Source organism: Echinococcus granulosus, assembly GCF_000524195.1.
Source record: "Echinococcus granulosus chromosome Unknown EG_S00039, whole genome shotgun sequence".
Classification (NCBI taxonomy): Eukaryota; Metazoa; Platyhelminthes; class Cestoda; order Cyclophyllidea; family Taeniidae; genus Echinococcus; species Echinococcus granulosus.
In genome coordinates this window covers 4,351-20,979 of record NW_020170419.1, presented here as the reverse complement: position 1 = coordinate 20,979, position 16,629 = coordinate 4,351, and the positions used below count along the sequence as shown (strand labels likewise).

The 16,629-nt window shown below is 42.3% G+C and overlaps 2 protein-coding genes across 2 annotated transcripts; one reads left to right on the top strand and one right to left on the bottom strand. All coding sequences in view use genetic code 11, as the record gives it.

Moving 5' to 3' along the window:
• Nucleotides 1-2,184: 2,184 nt before the first annotated feature.
• Nucleotides 2,185-6,788, top strand: EGR_05349 (Thioredoxin domain-containing protein 3; the record flags this gene model as incomplete). The annotated part of the gene is made up of 10 exons (XM_024494598.1): nt 2,185-2,308; nt 2,350-2,426; nt 2,463-2,707; nt 3,022-3,418; nt 3,495-3,877; nt 3,913-4,020; nt 4,170-4,294; nt 4,391-4,441; nt 5,094-5,609; nt 6,682-6,788. The coding sequence occupies 10 exons, from the start codon at nt 2,185-2,187 to the stop codon at nt 6,786-6,788; spliced, it is 2,133 nt and encodes a 710-aa protein (XP_024350925.1).
• A 1,874-nt stretch (nt 6,789-8,662) lies between these two features.
• Nucleotides 8,663-14,375, bottom strand: EGR_05348 (S-adenosylmethionine decarboxylase proenzyme; the record flags this gene model as incomplete). Its single annotated transcript, XM_024494597.1, has 11 exons — nt 8,663-8,869; nt 8,978-9,133; nt 10,668-10,760; nt 10,844-10,924; nt 13,145-13,208; nt 13,283-13,357; nt 13,475-13,551; nt 13,625-13,748; nt 13,785-13,871; nt 13,917-14,060; nt 14,356-14,375. 11 exons carry the CDS (start codon nt 14,373-14,375, stop codon nt 8,663-8,665), a joined length of 1,128 nt encoding a protein of 375 aa, XP_024350924.1.
• Nucleotides 14,376-16,629: the final 2,254 nt, after the last annotated feature.

The following is a 16,629-nucleotide window of genomic DNA, read 5'->3' as shown; positions in this document are numbered from 1 at the left end:
TAAACAATGTTTTGGAAAACTAAAGTATTTTAAGAAAAAAAGATGAAGCAGGTCTACATTTATGGACAAAGAGGGTTGGTAACTTGTTAAAAGTGTGGATTTGGAAAAGAACGCTGTTTCGACAAAGAATTCAAACGATTTTGGCAAGAAAAATGGGCTGCCTTATTTTCATAAATGGATAAAGGCCAAGCAAAATTCAGAAAAAACTTGTTAAAGGCTATCGCACATACGCAAAACAAATAGAAATATTCCTTAAACTGTATGATAAAGTGTCCAGCGAAGTTAAGAAAAGAAAGAAAGCAACCTATATGGAAAGCTAGCCAGCCATACACCTCACATGAAAAGTGACTTGAGAAGATACACATTAATGCCGCAAACCGCTGTATGCAGTAAATAATGAAAATAACAAGCAATAGAATAATGCAAGCAGCAAAAAATGTTGAAACAGCATAGGAAGTTCAAAAAGGGGCAAAAAAAGGGAGCAAAAATACAAAAAGTATTAGGGCGTTAGAGACAAAAGGCGTCAGATAAGGCTTATAAACCCTTACCCATTTAAGGAACAAACGCCCACACCATGAACGCAGAAAACGGTCCAAAAACCCGCCAAAGATATTTAAGGTGACAAAATCTAATTTAGCGAATACCAACAACTTTACTGATTAAATACCTTAAAAAATTTTTTAATTTAAATATAATTCAAACATATAAATTATTTATTTAAAACAATTTAAAGTGCCGCTCAACGATGTGCAGGTACGACCAGAATTATTGTAATGCCTCAACATAAAAATGCATAAAAGCAAAATTATGCTTTTTAAAGCATGCAACTAACAAAAAGAGTAGCATAAGTTGTTGGCGTGAATAAATTTCACGCATCCGAGAGAAAACACAGATGCAAATACTTAGGCCCTCCCCTATCCAAAATCAGAGCAATGCAAAATATCAAAGCTTAGCGGTAGAAGCAGAAACTACTTTAAGCGTTTGTGTGGTTTCTGCTGCTCAACTTTATGAAAGCTAAATGCAATGGCTTGGCTATAAATTAGACTATCAAATAACCTCTTCTGTTCCAAAAGTCAGGGCCAAACTTTTTACTTTCGCCGGGCTATGCCAATAGTGACCGGCTCATGTTAGTGCTGTTTTTCGTCTTCAGGGAAGTTTCGGTGATCTACACTGGTAACCACGGAAAGCGGACCCAATGTTAGCGGATATCCACTTTGGTTTCTGCAGATAAATGCTAACAAGTAACGCTACTGGATGGCTGTCTATGCTGCGCATGTAAAATTAACTCTTACTTACATACGAATCCAAAATTTTTACATAAATCACACGAACAAAGCTTGACTAAATATGCTTAACCTCTTTGCTTTATATTAAGATAGATAGTCCCTTGGCTTTTGGGTAATTTTTAGTTGAATTCAATCGCGTATTACTAATTTTGAAACCCAGGAATATTTTCACAAAAAATGCTTTACCATGCAAACCCTTAAACTAAACAGTTTTGCAAACATATAAAAGAATACAGTCATTTTTACCAAACTGAAATTTTACCTGGCCATAACATCGAAGCAACCTGGTGTCATCGCCTCTATTTTATTATGAATAAATTACTGATGCTTTCAGATATTATTCCTCTCAACTTTTTTTAACTCATTACGCCATAGAACATGGCAACATAATGCTTTATTGAAATTTTCTTTGTAAAGGCGTTTAAGCAAGCAAACTTTGACCTTGTTCTATGGATATTTTATCGCGATAATTTAACTTATTGCGTAGGTTTTTATTTAGCAGAAATGAATAAGGCTGGAAAAGATGACTTTCAAATTGAAGTAAATAGCCAGGAGGATTGGGAAGATTTAATGTCAAAGGATGGTCTTAAAGGTAAACTTCTTAATTAAGGTGATTAACCTAAAAAGTGATTGATATTTATCAAGAATGGAGTGGTCCTTGCCAGTCAGTTAAAAATCTGTTTAAAAAAATAAAAGAGGAGCTAAATGATGCGAAGTTATGCTTTGCTGCCGCAAATGTGGATAGAGTTGATACTCTCGATAAGTATCGCGGCCGTTCAGAGCCCTACTTTCTTTTGTACGGAGTAAGGAAAGTTGAGTGGCTTTATTTAAGGGACAATCTCTTGTCGGAGTCATCAAAGGTGTCAATTGTCCTGATATTAGAACTACTATTCATGAAATGCTAAAGCAAGAACATGCTGTTTTGGCAGGAGAGATCGCTCGAGTTGAGATTGAAGATCCCTACTTAAAGGTTATTGAAGAAGAAAAAGCTGCTGAGGCCAAACGAAAGAGAACTCAAAGAGGTTTACTAATGAGACCTTCCTATCTCCTTTTTGATTTGTAGAAGTCGACGAGGAATGCTGTCCTGTGGTTTTACACCCTGATCTCCGTGAAGAAACTGCGGAGGCAATCATAGAAACCGTGAGTATTTATTGTATTTTTGTATTTATTTTGTAGTTTAAAGATGCTAAATATGAAATACTACAAGATGCAGTCATCAAATTAGACATCGATATGGCAAGTGAACTTCTTGCGGATGAAATCGATGAACCTGATTACGCATCGCGTATCAACAAATTGATGAGGGATCCTCTGCGCGTCCTCATTGTGGCAAGAGGTTCCGAAGGCGTTTTCAATGAGATTGCCAAATTTATTGGCCCAAAAAGCAGCGAAGGCCCCTTAGAAGACGAAAACTTTAAGAGGTACTCATTGCTACAATTGTCATTCCCCTCATCCATCTGTTAACTTGATCAGACAACTGTCCGACTGATCGTTCACTTCCTAGTATTCGTGATAAATTTGGTGATGGAAAACCAAATAGTTGTTTAACTATACCGAAAACGTCGGCTACAGCTGAAAAGTGAGTAAAAGCATCATTTCCCTGTCGAATCTATGCTTATTTTGTTTTATTAATCGTCATTTCCTAATCCGAGGTAAAGTACAAGGTTCTTCATTCCACTTGCTCTTTATAAACCGGGACATTCTCAAGTATTAAAACATTATTTTTCATCAAAAGGGCGATAAAAATGCTCTATCCAGAATTCACCCCACGGCGAGTAATTGTCTACGTCCCAGATACTGAGGAGATAAGACCCAGTGTTCATCCCATGGAAGAAAAAAAGGACTCTCTCATGGATGATGAGATCAGTGAGGGTTCTTCCGGAGTGCCTGAATACCAGGGTCCACCCCGAGTTATCGTGCTGGTCAAACCACCAGCTTACGGAAGCTATCGCCACGCAGTTATCACTGACTTGGAAGCAAACGGCTTCAAAGTCCTCTCCACCAAGGACTACACCTTCACTGAGGAAGAAGCTCGCGAGCACTACGCTGATTTGGCTTCTCTCACTCTCTTTGAAGGTCTTATCTCTGTTATGACTTCTGGACCGTCATTTATTATAATGGCTTGCAAAGCTGTGGGTTTAGGCTTGTTTATTTTGGGCTCAAATATTCTTCTACAGAAATCGCTTAAGAGGCAATATCTTGTTACAGGACGGGCCCAGGGCGTTGAAGGACATTTTAGGTCCCGAGTCTTACGCCCAAGCCTTGAAGGACAGTCCAGATTCTCTTCGAGGAAAGTACTCGTCCTTCCCGGAGATTCCGAAAGAGGACGATCTCACATGGATTGATGGCACCATCGCCGAACCGCAGGCTCAGAATACGGTTATTCGCTTTTTCCCCGTAGAAGAAACTTTTGCTTTGCTTAAACCCGATAGCCAACCAGCTTGGGACGAAATTTTGGACGACATCAAACGAGCAAGTTTTAAAATCGCCGCCAAAAAGGAGGTTCAACTCCTGCCTGAAGACGTTCGTGTCATCTACGAGAGGGAGGTGGATAAACCTTACTTTGACGACCTAGTTCGCCATATGACATCGTAATTTGGGGGGATGGTAACGGATTTGGTTTTAGTGGACCATCGCTGGCGTTGGTCTTGAAGGCCCAAGACGCTGTCAAGAAGTGGGCGAAATTAATTGGACCCACGGATCCTGATGTCGCAGTTGACAGCTATCCTCCAGAGTAAGTTGAAATGAGTCATACACTTAGGAAAGTTCTAGGGAGTGGCTAAATCATAAACGAATTTTTAAAAAATGACCTTTTTGTGATAGTGTCAAACCGGAGGATGTGTGGTAAGCGGTGACCTTCCTCTTTCACTGAAATCGACCTAGTCTTCGAGCCACGTATGGCAGGAACATCCGCGACAACGCTGTGCATGGAAGTTCCAGTGTGGAAGAAGCTAAAAAGAGCATTCGACTGATATTCTCTAGTGGTTCGCACGACAGCGACGGCAGCTGTAAGCACGTCTTAATAACTAAAATAAAAATGATTGAGGCATTTTCTCTTTTTTTTTATAAAAATCCTTAACATTAACCTATTAAATGTGAAATAGGTTTCATTGAAGAAGAAGATGAAGATGACGAGTATGACTACGATGATGATGGTAATGGGGGTTGCCCTTTGTTTCCAAAATCCCTACCTTTGTTCGACAACTTTAAATTTGCGCGAGTTTGTTTGTTCGCTTAAACAATAACCGAGTTTTAGAAAGTTTTTTCTGATTTTTAATTGCACCAAAAAAGCACTGCACCAGTACTCATTTAGTTTTTTCCCGAAAACCAAAGCCGTTGCGGGAGCTTATTTATCACAAACATTTTAAAAATACAAAATCGCAATTTTTTAGCACTAAAAAGAAGGGCAATCAGCCATTCGACTTGATTTTAAAAGAACGATTACCGAGTTGTGTTACTTTTCTATCTAATTTAAGAGGGTGTCATAGCTGACATTGAAGTCATTTCATCGACGTGCCCGTTAAAGCCTTGACAAGCCCGACGCTCCTCTATTCTACGTTTGCCTTTGCATCGGTGGAAATAGCAGCTGGTGTCACAAAACTAGCACAGTGGTTCGCGGTTATGCCGGTTCGGAGACCTCTATCTCCTCAGAAATCAGCCACGAGGCATTTATAAATTCCCACTTTTCACCTAAAAACAAACGTATAAATAATGAGATGCGCTTAAGCAGCCACTGCGCAAAGTTAGGCACAAAAGCATGGCAAATTCTAGTGTGGAAGACTGGAATAATGTATTCCAAATTTTTAGACTTCTGCAATGAAGAGCAACGGGAGGATGAAAATGAGGAGGAATATGAAGAGCGAATGTCCCGTTGTGAAAAGCGTCGAAGATGTCATGAAAAGCGTCGAGCTAGATCGACTCTAGAAGAGACAGAGGAAGAAGAGGAGGAAGAGGAAGAGAACGCAGAAGAGGAGGAAGAGAGACAAATTTATGAGAAGGAAGAGGAGAAGACTGAGAAAGAACACGAAAAAGTGGTAGAGAAATCAAAAGGGAAGAAAAAAGGAAAGTCTGAGGGCTCGCACAGCAAAAGTGGGAAGTCAAAAACAGTATCAGTTGAAGAAACTCAACCCCCCACAACAATTGAGGAGGTTAAAGAAGACACTGACATGAGAGCTACTGTTGAGGACGATGGGACCACAATTACATCACCACCTCCCCAAGAACTTCAGGAGACGACGGAGGCGACTGAGGAGGCAAATGTCGAGGAGGCGAATCCCAACAATCAAACTCGACCGAGGTGGAGGGTGAAGAAACTGCTTCCCAGTGAGTGCCACTTTCATCAAACCGGAGATTAGAGGAAAGGAATTGATACTGACCGCTTCTCTGTTCTTCTTTCTTTTAGAGCTGAAGTAGTGAGGGCAATTACGCACCCTCTGGGTCACTCATTCTCTGCGCGCTTTGTTTTGATTTGTGTTGCATTTTGACCTCTTCTCCTTCCACCCTGTTTCTGTTCGGTGTAAATGGATACATCGATAAAGGACATTTTTTTACCACCTGATGTAAATGATCCTTCATTTTAGAAAAAGAGCAACTTTTGTTCGGAGTCATTCTATGTAGAGTCTTTTTGACAGATTATGATTCCACTTCAAAGGAGGGTTTGGACATCCACCTGGGACAAAATTCGTTGAGGGTGTTTGAACTCACCTGAAGACGACTGGACGAGGAAAGGTTGACCTCTGTCCTGAAAACACGTCCAAGCAGGAATTGGTAGATGAAATCGTAACCCAGTTTATAGGTGAATTACAATATCTGTGACGTTCTGAAACGGCTTAACGGGGATAACCAGCTAGATGTTAGTTGGCCCAGAATGGCCCTACAGAAGACGTCTCTCGTCACAGGCCAATCAGCCGTCTGAAGTGTATAAGAATTCACAGCCTCAGAAGCCGATTCCGTCCAGATTTACTGGAAGCGTTTCCTTCCAGAACAATTCTAAAGCGTCTTGAAAAACACTGCCAGTGCACACTGATTTGCTAATATTGCAACCAATCAAAATTCCGGAAATTCAGGACAAAGAAACCACGCCCTCTACTGGTACCGCACCCTTAACCTACTTATGCGAGTCAGTGATAGATATCCGTGCGGTAGAGGCCCAAACATGGCTTAAGCGTCCAGGGCCACATTTTGACCAATAGCAGAGCACCCTTCTTAAAGGCCATCAAAAGTCGGGTGTCATCTTCAACACCGCATATCTGCCATGAAGGGCTTCACCATCATTTTTGGATAACACATTCTGCTACCACATTCCGTACCTTCATGAAATGCCCAAGTGTCAAGATCCTCCTACAAATTCGAAATTCGACTCGGTAAATTGACAAGCCCCAATCCCATTCATCAGGTTCAGTGGACACGTCCTGGGGAGTGGCTCACAGACTGGCGCACATTGGATGCTATTCCTCTAAAGCTGCTCCACCGGGGCGCCTTCCTCGCTCCTTGTGGCCATGACTACGAAGTAATGCGCATCCATCACATCAGGACAGCTGCTTTTAAACTTCGTGGAGCACTCAAAGACAACTCGGAGAGAGGGAGAAGTACCTCGTTTATGCGTGTGGACAGACGCTGTTGAGATCCGAAGACTTCAACACGAATGTCCTATTGCCGACGAGCACAAGGTAACCGGAGCACGGCGCAAATGTTGGAGGCATGAGATGACCCCTGTTGTAGAGCGATGTTTGCATGCGTGAGCTCAGATCCTGATCCTGTCGAATTCCAAACCGGGGTACTCAGTGGGCAGGCATCGATACAGACGACTTTGTTCGCCGACAGGTATGGGGAAGCAGGGGAGTACAGTCTACACCTAGATGGCTAGATAGAAGAAAGTGTCGGAGAGCCGGGATGGTTTCGTTCTCACGCATTCAATGATATTTGATTGCACTTGACCTTATATGCAATCCCAGCCAATCAGGAGGGAGTGAGCGAGGATGCAACGTTCTAGAGGGCTCAGGACTTGGCCTCGAAAAAGAAACGTCTTCCGAGGTTATGGATGTCCCCCAGCAGGCTCTTCTCGCCCGTTTATGGTACTTTAACCGGCTCTGATTTCAAGGTGTCTCCACCGCCAACTTGGCCAATCAGAAGAAGGTCAGGGTGATCGCCAAATGCTATAGGTTTCTAGAGCCTTCAAGAAGGTGGAAGCTTGGGGTAGCTTCCTGCACTCAGCTGTCAAGTTTGGTGGACTTATCAAAGAGGAATACTGAATTAATGGATAGATCAGGAGGAAATTCAAGGATACCATCAACTGAATCGGGAACGAAACAAACTTGGTTGAGGTGTCACCATCTGTCTTGGGAAACCAAGACAGTGGAAAACAGGCAATGACTTCAGCAGACTACGGAGAATGCTAAAGTGAAAATGTTGAAGTTACGTTTCGCAACAGGGCGTGCGTTGTCTTCGAGGGACAAGCCTTTATTCCGACTGGTTTACCAGTCATAGATGTTCTTAAAGAAGTTTTTTGTCTCGAACACCTTCAAGCCGTGTCTTGTCAAGTAAATGGGCCTCAAGCCTTCAGCAAGCAAACAGCTCTGGCTGAACACCAAGCATGACCTTCTGCGAACGAACAAATGCCCGCCCTGGCAGCGTGGAGTGGGATAGTGGATGAGTGGGATGGATATAACCAATGATAAACCTTCTCATTCGCTTGACGAGAGGTGAGGAAGAGGGTGAAAACCTTTGAAGCCTATTGTCCTCTCTTGGAAGGTCTTTGTGTGAATGCCATTTATCTACCAGCTTCCATGACCCCTCCCCTTCTCGATTGATGTAGACTGTGTCTTCTAATTGCGAGTGAAATGCAATGCCTCATCGTGGTCAGGACTAAAAAGTCTTCCTGAGCTTGATACCTCCACTCTGGAACACCTCATTACCACTACCAAACATTCTCAGGTTCTGCCACCACATTCAACATCTTCTCCACACGTTACAAAACAAAGTTATCCAAACTAAACCTACCTTGACACCGAATGCTGTGAGGGAATCAGGCTGGACTTCAGTGGTTACAAGCTTCAAACAATGGACGAGGGAACTGCCTCCTCAGTTTACTGATTCGAGAACAAAAGAACGTCCACTTTTAGACCACTTCGAATTTGTGACCCTCGAAGCTAAATTTTGACCAGCACTCATCCCACCAGTTGCGTAATGATCAACCCGTTTCCAAGGTTATTTTGGAAAAAAGTTTCTCCGTCTTCGACATCTCGCTGAATGTATATTCCATTCCGCTTCTAAATTCACAGACATGGTCCGAGCAGTGTGTGAATGAATGTGCGATTGCAACAGCGTAGCAAAGTCTGGCTATGTGTGTGCATGGAAAAAGAAAATGAGCAGTTCCACTAAATCAGTAGACTATCCACTTCTTGTCCCATCGTCTCCGCTACCAACACTGCATCCGCTCCCTCGGATCGGTCACTGACGCGAAAGTACTTCACAAAAGTGAGTTTGCGCCCATAATCCATGCAGGCGGAGTGTAGATCGCAGCGACAGTAGCCGGACAGTGTCACCGCTTTCTCCAAGATCGCGTGCGTTGAGTATGTTGAAGACTGTTGTGGAGGGCAAAGAAGGCAAACATGAATTTGGAATGCCTTTGGCTGTTGGAGATGCATTATCACCAGCACGAGAGATCACACAGGGAAATTGTAATGACCTACCGAATCAGAGAAGAAGGTACAGATAAATGACTCGGGCTGGAAGATATCAAGAACACGGGAGATGAAGGCGGGGTAGTTGTCCATCGCCACGTTTGTCTCAAAGCTGACGTAGGAGAACTCGGGCTCGGGGGTGACGTGAACGGTGAAATACTCGTCCTAGATTGAAAGAAGTGAGGACAAGACAAGACTAAGTCAGCCTATACAAGAGGGAGGCCACTTCGACGAAGTATGCATTGCATATTTTTCTGGAAAACTGTGAAGATGGGAGATATAGTAAGTGATCGTGTTTGAACTTGTCCGGTGGCTACTTATGCCTGAAAAATTGACTGTCTGACATGTCCAGGGGCAAATCGAGTGACTCGTAATATTCAAAATCTCGGCCGATCTGCTTATGACACGACTTGTGCATGCCTGGTTGCCATGAGCGTATGTCACGTATTTGTGACGGCTGGGCAGAGGAGAGAAATTCGTGGCATCGCACATACTTGGCACTGACAGTGAATAGTCCCGCCAATGTGGCTAAATCTATTATTATGAGGAGCTAAGACTGCTGAGAAGTTCGAGAAAAGTTGACTGCGCACCGCAGTTATCTATGCCATGATTTATGGTGGTCTTAAGGTCGTCACAAACGCCTTGGCATCCATTCGCGACACTCAGCCCATGGCAGTTTCCTGCGGTGGTAAAGGTCCACCAACGATAAAGCGCGTGTGTGCAGGACATCAAGCATCCCTTTTAAGTACTACTTGAATTGTAGCTTCTTCGAATCCCTCACAAATGCGATGGTGGATGGATGAGTAGAAAAAAGTTGGCGCAACCTCCAGAGACGATCACGTCACAAAAAGGAGGAACGTAATCACGCGAGCCTTACTTCGAAACTTTGAAATCGTTTCTTCTCTTCCCGAAACAAAGTTAGTTCGTCACTTCGACATGATAAAGCATTTCATCCCTCGGTTTTCACAGCAAAATGTCACCGAAGATGCCTTTTATGAAATTTCTCTTTTAAGATAAACACAATACTCTGAAGTTTGTGAGTAGAACTCTTTACTGGCGTCGAGCCTCTTTAAGGTTGTCAGCCTTGACCCCAGCACGACTGCCGGAACGGTGACTGGTGCTTCACAAACAAGGGGGCCATCAAGGGCTTCACAGCGTGACCCAACAGAGGAGCCTTGAATAGCAGTGTGGCTGCATACGGCTAAGCGTGAAGGTGGGCCACACTACGACTTAGCCGCGTGTCGTTACACCATCTTGACAATCGGTGGCACCGTGTTTTGAAGGTATCATTAACGTCTCAAGGTCACTGTGTAAATCCAGTTAAAAAGGATCGCATGAGGCACTCACCAATTTAACACCGTTTATGGAGTTTAGGTGCTCTTCAAATAAACTCTTTTTGGCTGTCAGAGAGCACTGTTGATCGACAGATGACGGAAGATATAAGACAGGGAATCAAAACAATCGCCGCCATTATCCTTATCGATACGTGAAACAAAGTAAAATCCCCAATGAAAATGCACACTTTGCGGCTGCAGTTAAGCACAAAAAAAAGCTCCCTCAGCGGGAACAGGAGAGAACAAAATTCCGGTGTAACGCATGAATGTTGGGCTACCTACCCAGCCTGGTTGGTAATTCAGCCCTGTACATAACACCGAAACTAACTTGTCAGCAAGGAAGGACAAGGGCAAGAGCCCCTCACCTCATTCATGAGCCCGTTGGCGGAGTAGCCACATGGAGTGAAGAGGTAGGAAGACACCCGTCCATGAGGAAAGAGATCCGCGATGCCCGAACACTAGGGGTGAAGGCCGAAAGAAAAGTTAGGATGAGGAGATGGGAAAGGAGGAAGGAGAGAAGCCTAGACTAAATGTAGCTTACTTTAGTAGCCTCCTCAGCGGAGTGCGAAGCGCGTGCGTAGAAGACCTCCATTCTGACTGGATTGAGGTCACGCATCATTAGCTAAAAGGCAGGAAGTAAAGTGCCATCAGGATTTTTACACAAGGTGGTCCAGGTTACAACACCATTGTGTAAACTTTTTTGGTTAGAGTTTTAAGAATTTGTCAGGTAAAAGCAAATTCAATAAGATTTTTGAGAGGTAACTGTGGAAAATTCTGAGGAGATTCATATCTTTTAATGCTTAAAGCGGGAATAAGGCGCAGGAACAACGACTGCGACTCCCAAATAATGGATTTGCATCCCAATGACGGCTTCGAAAACCTGCGGTCGTAGTGTAAATTAGCAGTGTCACTGTCAAATAGTGAATAATCCAGGACAATGGTTGGGAGGGTTGCGGTGTGCTTAAAATGAAGCTAGAATTTCAAAGACAATAAAGTTAACTATCCTGGAGTTCGGCTCACGCTGAGAAAACAAAAGAGGGACGACAGGTCCTTTAATAGTTAATCCGGATGCCTTGACAACATCTCATACAAATATTTCCTACAGTATATTGGATGTTTCGTTTTTTATAAGATAAACCGTACAAAGAGAGAATCAAAAAGGAAGAGATAAGAAAATACTACTCATAACACACGACTCAGTGGAAGATGATCGGAGTATCACGTGCAGTGATGTTGATAAGGTAGGGTTAAAGAACTAACTTAGTGTCACAAATAAACAAAAATCTCAGCTAGTGGTCATTAAACCACAGCTTCTTCGCCCTCTTCACCTGCACTTAGATTATATTTTTTTTCTACTGGCCAGTGAAATGAGAGAACTGAAAAGTGCCGATTCAACGACTATATGCAGTCTTGGGAGCGCCTCCGAGTGCGCTACGAACAAAGCGGAATATGTGATGGGAGGCGAAAGAGGGGTAAAACAAAGGAGAACTATTGTCTATAGGGGAGTTAGCGAAGCGAAATCCACCGACAGGTGCAACCTCGGGTGACCCCTACAACCTGTAAAAATGGGTTAGTCAGACAGCGAAAAAGTTCAATTAGTAGAATGAGCGTACAACGAGATAAATTTAAGGCAGAAAATTCACCTACTCCAATTAGAAGGCTTCATTCCTTCTGTTTTTCCATCAAATCAACCGTGAAAAAGGCTCAATGAGGGAAGTAGAAGCCCGTTTAACACTGTTTAACTGCATTAATAAATAGGAAAAAATCATGGCCTCCACTGATTAGAAGTAAGAAGGTAAAACAATTGGTTTGTACAGAAAAAGGAATCGCTTTTTAAACAAAATATATTAGACACATGGATAAAGACTAAGAAGTGGAAGAAGGGTCCTCCTAGGCGATAAAACAGCTTTAAATCCGCTTTCACTAGGGAGTCCTAGCTATTGTTCTAGAGTCTCTTTTCAATCAATGAAAAGATCAGATGTTACCCAAAGACGCTGTATGATCATCATTTAAACTCACCTTTTCCTGAGGATTCACGAATTAAAAACAACAAAATCGCAACTTTTTTGTGAAACGGAAAAGGAAAACCGTGTCAGTTTTGGAGATGGCCCTCACATTATACTTTCATCAACAAAGAGATTAGAGGTAAGCGCGAGACTCGCTTACCAGTAGCTCTTAAATAACTCAGAAGATTTGTCATTAACACAACTCTTGAAGCAACTACAAAGGGCAGGGAGGAGTTCGCTCCGGCTGACATCGTAATTACCTCGAATTCTCATTGATTGAAAAGCTGCATAAACTTTAGAAAATAAAGTAGATTCATGATTTTTTGTACGGCGACTTACCAAACGCCAAGTAAGTTAGTCTTTCTTGAATTACAGAACAACAACAGTCGAAAAAACGGTTGAAACGCCCTTTCTTTCTGTAGACCAAATGCCGCCCCGAGACAACCCAAAAATGTCTTTATCATTTTAGAACTTTTAAACCAGAGCTGGAATTCTACTCTCACCAAAAAAATGGCCGTAGATATGACAGGACGTATCACATTAAAAACGTCCAAATCTACATTTATGAAGAACTGTTAAATAAGAAACGGCAAAATTTCAACTAAGAGCACAGAGCGCAGAGTGTGGAATGGTCCATCATCACATTGTGTCTAGATGAAATTATCTTCCTATAATGAATAATGAAAAGAAGGAAACCTCCTACGAAAAACACTACGATAGATGGTGTGGCGTTTTGTCTAAACCGCAAGCCGCACCCTCCAAACGCAGCAACATCGTTATCACAACAGAATGAGAAGCAAGTTTTTCAGCCAATGATCGTAATTAGAGCTACCTACTTCCAGCGTTTGACCTGGAGGCTCTTTCAGCTGTGCTGAGGTTGACTGACCGCGGTAGAAGTTCCTATAAAACAACGAATGATACCAGAGGAGCTTTTGGACGGTAGTAGACAGTTTCGGAGAAACGCCGAAACTCACCAACAATCGCCGTTCAAACGACCAAGGGTGTAGCCGGCTCCTGCTGAAAGGAGAAAGTGAGAGGAAAAAATGTTACTAGAGAAAAGAAACGTACTTTTGCAGAACTTGTCAAGCACAGAGATCTGAAAAGCAAACGCGACTGTTGGAATTTTCAAACGCTGAAGTGGTGTGGGACAACTTCAACAAAATAACCAAACCTCATTTTTAAAGTCTCCATGCGGTTCGGCCTGTAACTCGGGAAACAAGAAGGACCGCCGAGAGTAGTACAACTAAAAAAGAAATATACAGGTAAACTAAACACTACTTCAATCACCATAATCCAAACTAGTTCTGCAAACGCACCACGTATTTTGCGAAACCCAGGCGCATGGCGTACCGGATGAGCGGCTTCAATGACTGAAGAATCTGAGTTTGGCCGCAGGTTTTGAGAATGATGCGATTCTTGGTTATGAAAAGACTGCTTTCACTAGAAGAAATCATTGCTGGAAATGTTTGGGCATACCTAAGAATAAAACTGAACTGTCGTTTGTTGTGATACTCAGCAACGATTTCGCAATGAGCCATTTTCAATAGGTGCTCAATTTGAGCTCTAATGAACCAATTATTTTTTTCCAACCGGAAACAACGATTCTACCTTTTCAGCTCAAGAAGATTTGGGCATCCACGACAAAGTGAAATCCTGTCTTCATCGTAGAAGAACCAAATTTCAAGGAGTTTTTCAGCGCCTTCGTACTTTTTCATATCAAAATTGATATGGACAGGCGACAATTGTGGCATACTGCAGAGATACTAACGTCAAATTTCATTAAAAATTCCATCACAAAAACAAATTCTCAAACCCATTATTAAGAAGGGAAAGATCGCTTGAAATAAATAGTCACACAAATTCACATATGATGTAGGGAAAGAATAAAAGCAAAACTGAAATCCTCACGATGGTGATATGGAACAAATCCAGTACAAATTAACTCAAAACAGCAGTGGCCATACTTGTTATGAAGCCTCTGCACAAAAAACCCGATCGCATAACAAATAACTCATAACATAAAAGGAAATATAGTTATAAGGTGTACGTTGTAAAAGCAATACACATACAGTGAAACAAGTCCCTGGAGTGCTGCTAACTAAACATGCACTTTATCCACGACACGAGAATGTATACAGTTCCAAATCGAAGCGTGGCTGTGGGTGGAATGTTTCTCCAACCTCTACGAGCAACCGTAAACGCGCAACAACTGAAGCTGCGTGCTAAGCCACTTAAACAAACAGAAAACAAAATTTTCTGGTGGAGTAAAAAGTATGCGCAAAATACAAACAGAAGGCACATTTAAGTATATTTTAAAATTAGTGTTATCAGGGTTTCTATGAAACTACAGCGCAGATAAGTTAATTCCCTCATTACCAGATTATTCCTTTAGAAAAGTAGGCACCCAAATTAGCATAATATATTGGCCATCATCATCCTAATTTTTCCAATATTTTGCTTTTGCAAACAATATTGGGAATTTGGTTTATATTGGAGGCTCTAGGGGTTTAAAATAACGGGTAATATGTTTGCAAACACCATCTCAACAATCCACTTTTTACTGCAAAAAGAGGAATTTACTCTTGCCCTCAATTTCGGTCACTAATACTTATTGGTTGCCAGTATCAGTTCATATCCTATGATTCTGAATTTTTAAACTTGAGTCTTCAAACTAGTATTGTTCGCACTCTGATATCTTTCTTTGATACATGACAGGTTTTACTTTAGCTCTGTACCTGTTGCACTTTTTAAGATAAGTGATTCTTTGAAAAAAATGTTTTTAATGCAGTAGCCCCTAACCGGATGGTCAATGAACAGGACATCGGTACAGGAGTCCAAATGACGTGCATAAAATAGGGCTCACGGCAAATGCGTGTCAGTTTAGCAACCGGCTAGTGAACACTGTCAATCGTATGCGAGCGACTGAGAGCGAGATGTTTCAAAGTGCCTAAGACATCGCCACAAAGGTGGAAACTTTGGAAAATTGGTAATTGTGGGAATCGCTAGCCTTTCCTTTTGCTTGTTTTTGATTTGCCGAAATAGTGGTGTTAGGCTCATATTTAAATGGTAAATCGACACTTAAAAATAGTCAGTAAGATAGTAAGTGAGTCAAAATTTGGACATTGCATCTTTTACGCTGCACCTCTCATTCTACTATTTGTACGGCAGTAGTATTATCTCGTTTCGTGCTATAATTTGTAACATCATGCCAAAAAAGGATCCATTCGCAAACTTTTTTGCCTTATTTAAGAAAATAATAGGAGTAAAAGATATCCGGTCCAGTGAGAAACCATCTACTCGTCAGTTTGCTGCCTAGTTGAGCCACTTTGCCACCCCATGACAACCCTAAGTGTGTGACTCCTGTTCAATGGTTCAGGTCATCAACGCTACTGAGAAAAAAAGAGAAAAAGGCCACTAAGCACGCATTTTGACCTCCTCAGTCGAGAGATAAGTTTACACATCACAACCCGCATTCAATGACTAATTGCATCTCCTTTTTTTCTCGTGTCTTCGTCGATTTCCATCACCTAAATAACGCAGATGAAATGGAGAGGGGTCAAGGCTAGTGGCACCACACACAGAAAACGAATAAGTAAGCAATAGCTACAGTAGCCTAGCTTCCAGTTCTCTCTCTTGTTCTCGTTTGCTAGCATAGTAATTAGCCTCAAAGCAGAGCGGAGAGTAGACAAGTTAGAGCAGGACACGTGGCACTTGTCTCTGCGTGTTTGTGTGCTTTTCTCGCGCTCTCGCCTGATCGAAGAGCGCTGCCAGTGAGAAACTGCTCTAGGAGACAGTTGAGAGGTAGCGAAAAAGTGAAAATGAAACAAAATTGTCTAATGCTATGGGAAAGTGACACCTCCCACTCTGTGAGGTGATAAGCTCCTCACAGCTAAATCCTTCTAAGGTGACCGCGGTTCACCTCACTGATGCGTCGTATCTGGGAGACCGATCTCAGCCCCATTCACTTATTACTTTAGGGCACTGATCCTTCCACCATCCCACACAGGCAAAGCCGAGTCTTTTAGAAATGAAGCGGGGCATGCCTTGAGGAGGTTTGGGGTGGATACTGAGTAAAGGAACCACGGCGGCTCATTTGAAGAGCTCGTTTGCGTGAAGTAGCTTTATAAAATCCAGCTCTCATCACACGTTAATTAAGCAGTCAATCTGACAGCATCAAGTACCTTTGAGGCGTTCACCACCATTTCTGAGTGATATTCCCTTCTATCTTATTCAACTTAAGAAGAATCCGCCAACACAATTATCGATATTCAGCTTAAGTCTCAGTTGTTTAACAGCCTGCGCGCAATTCAATCGCCTTGGT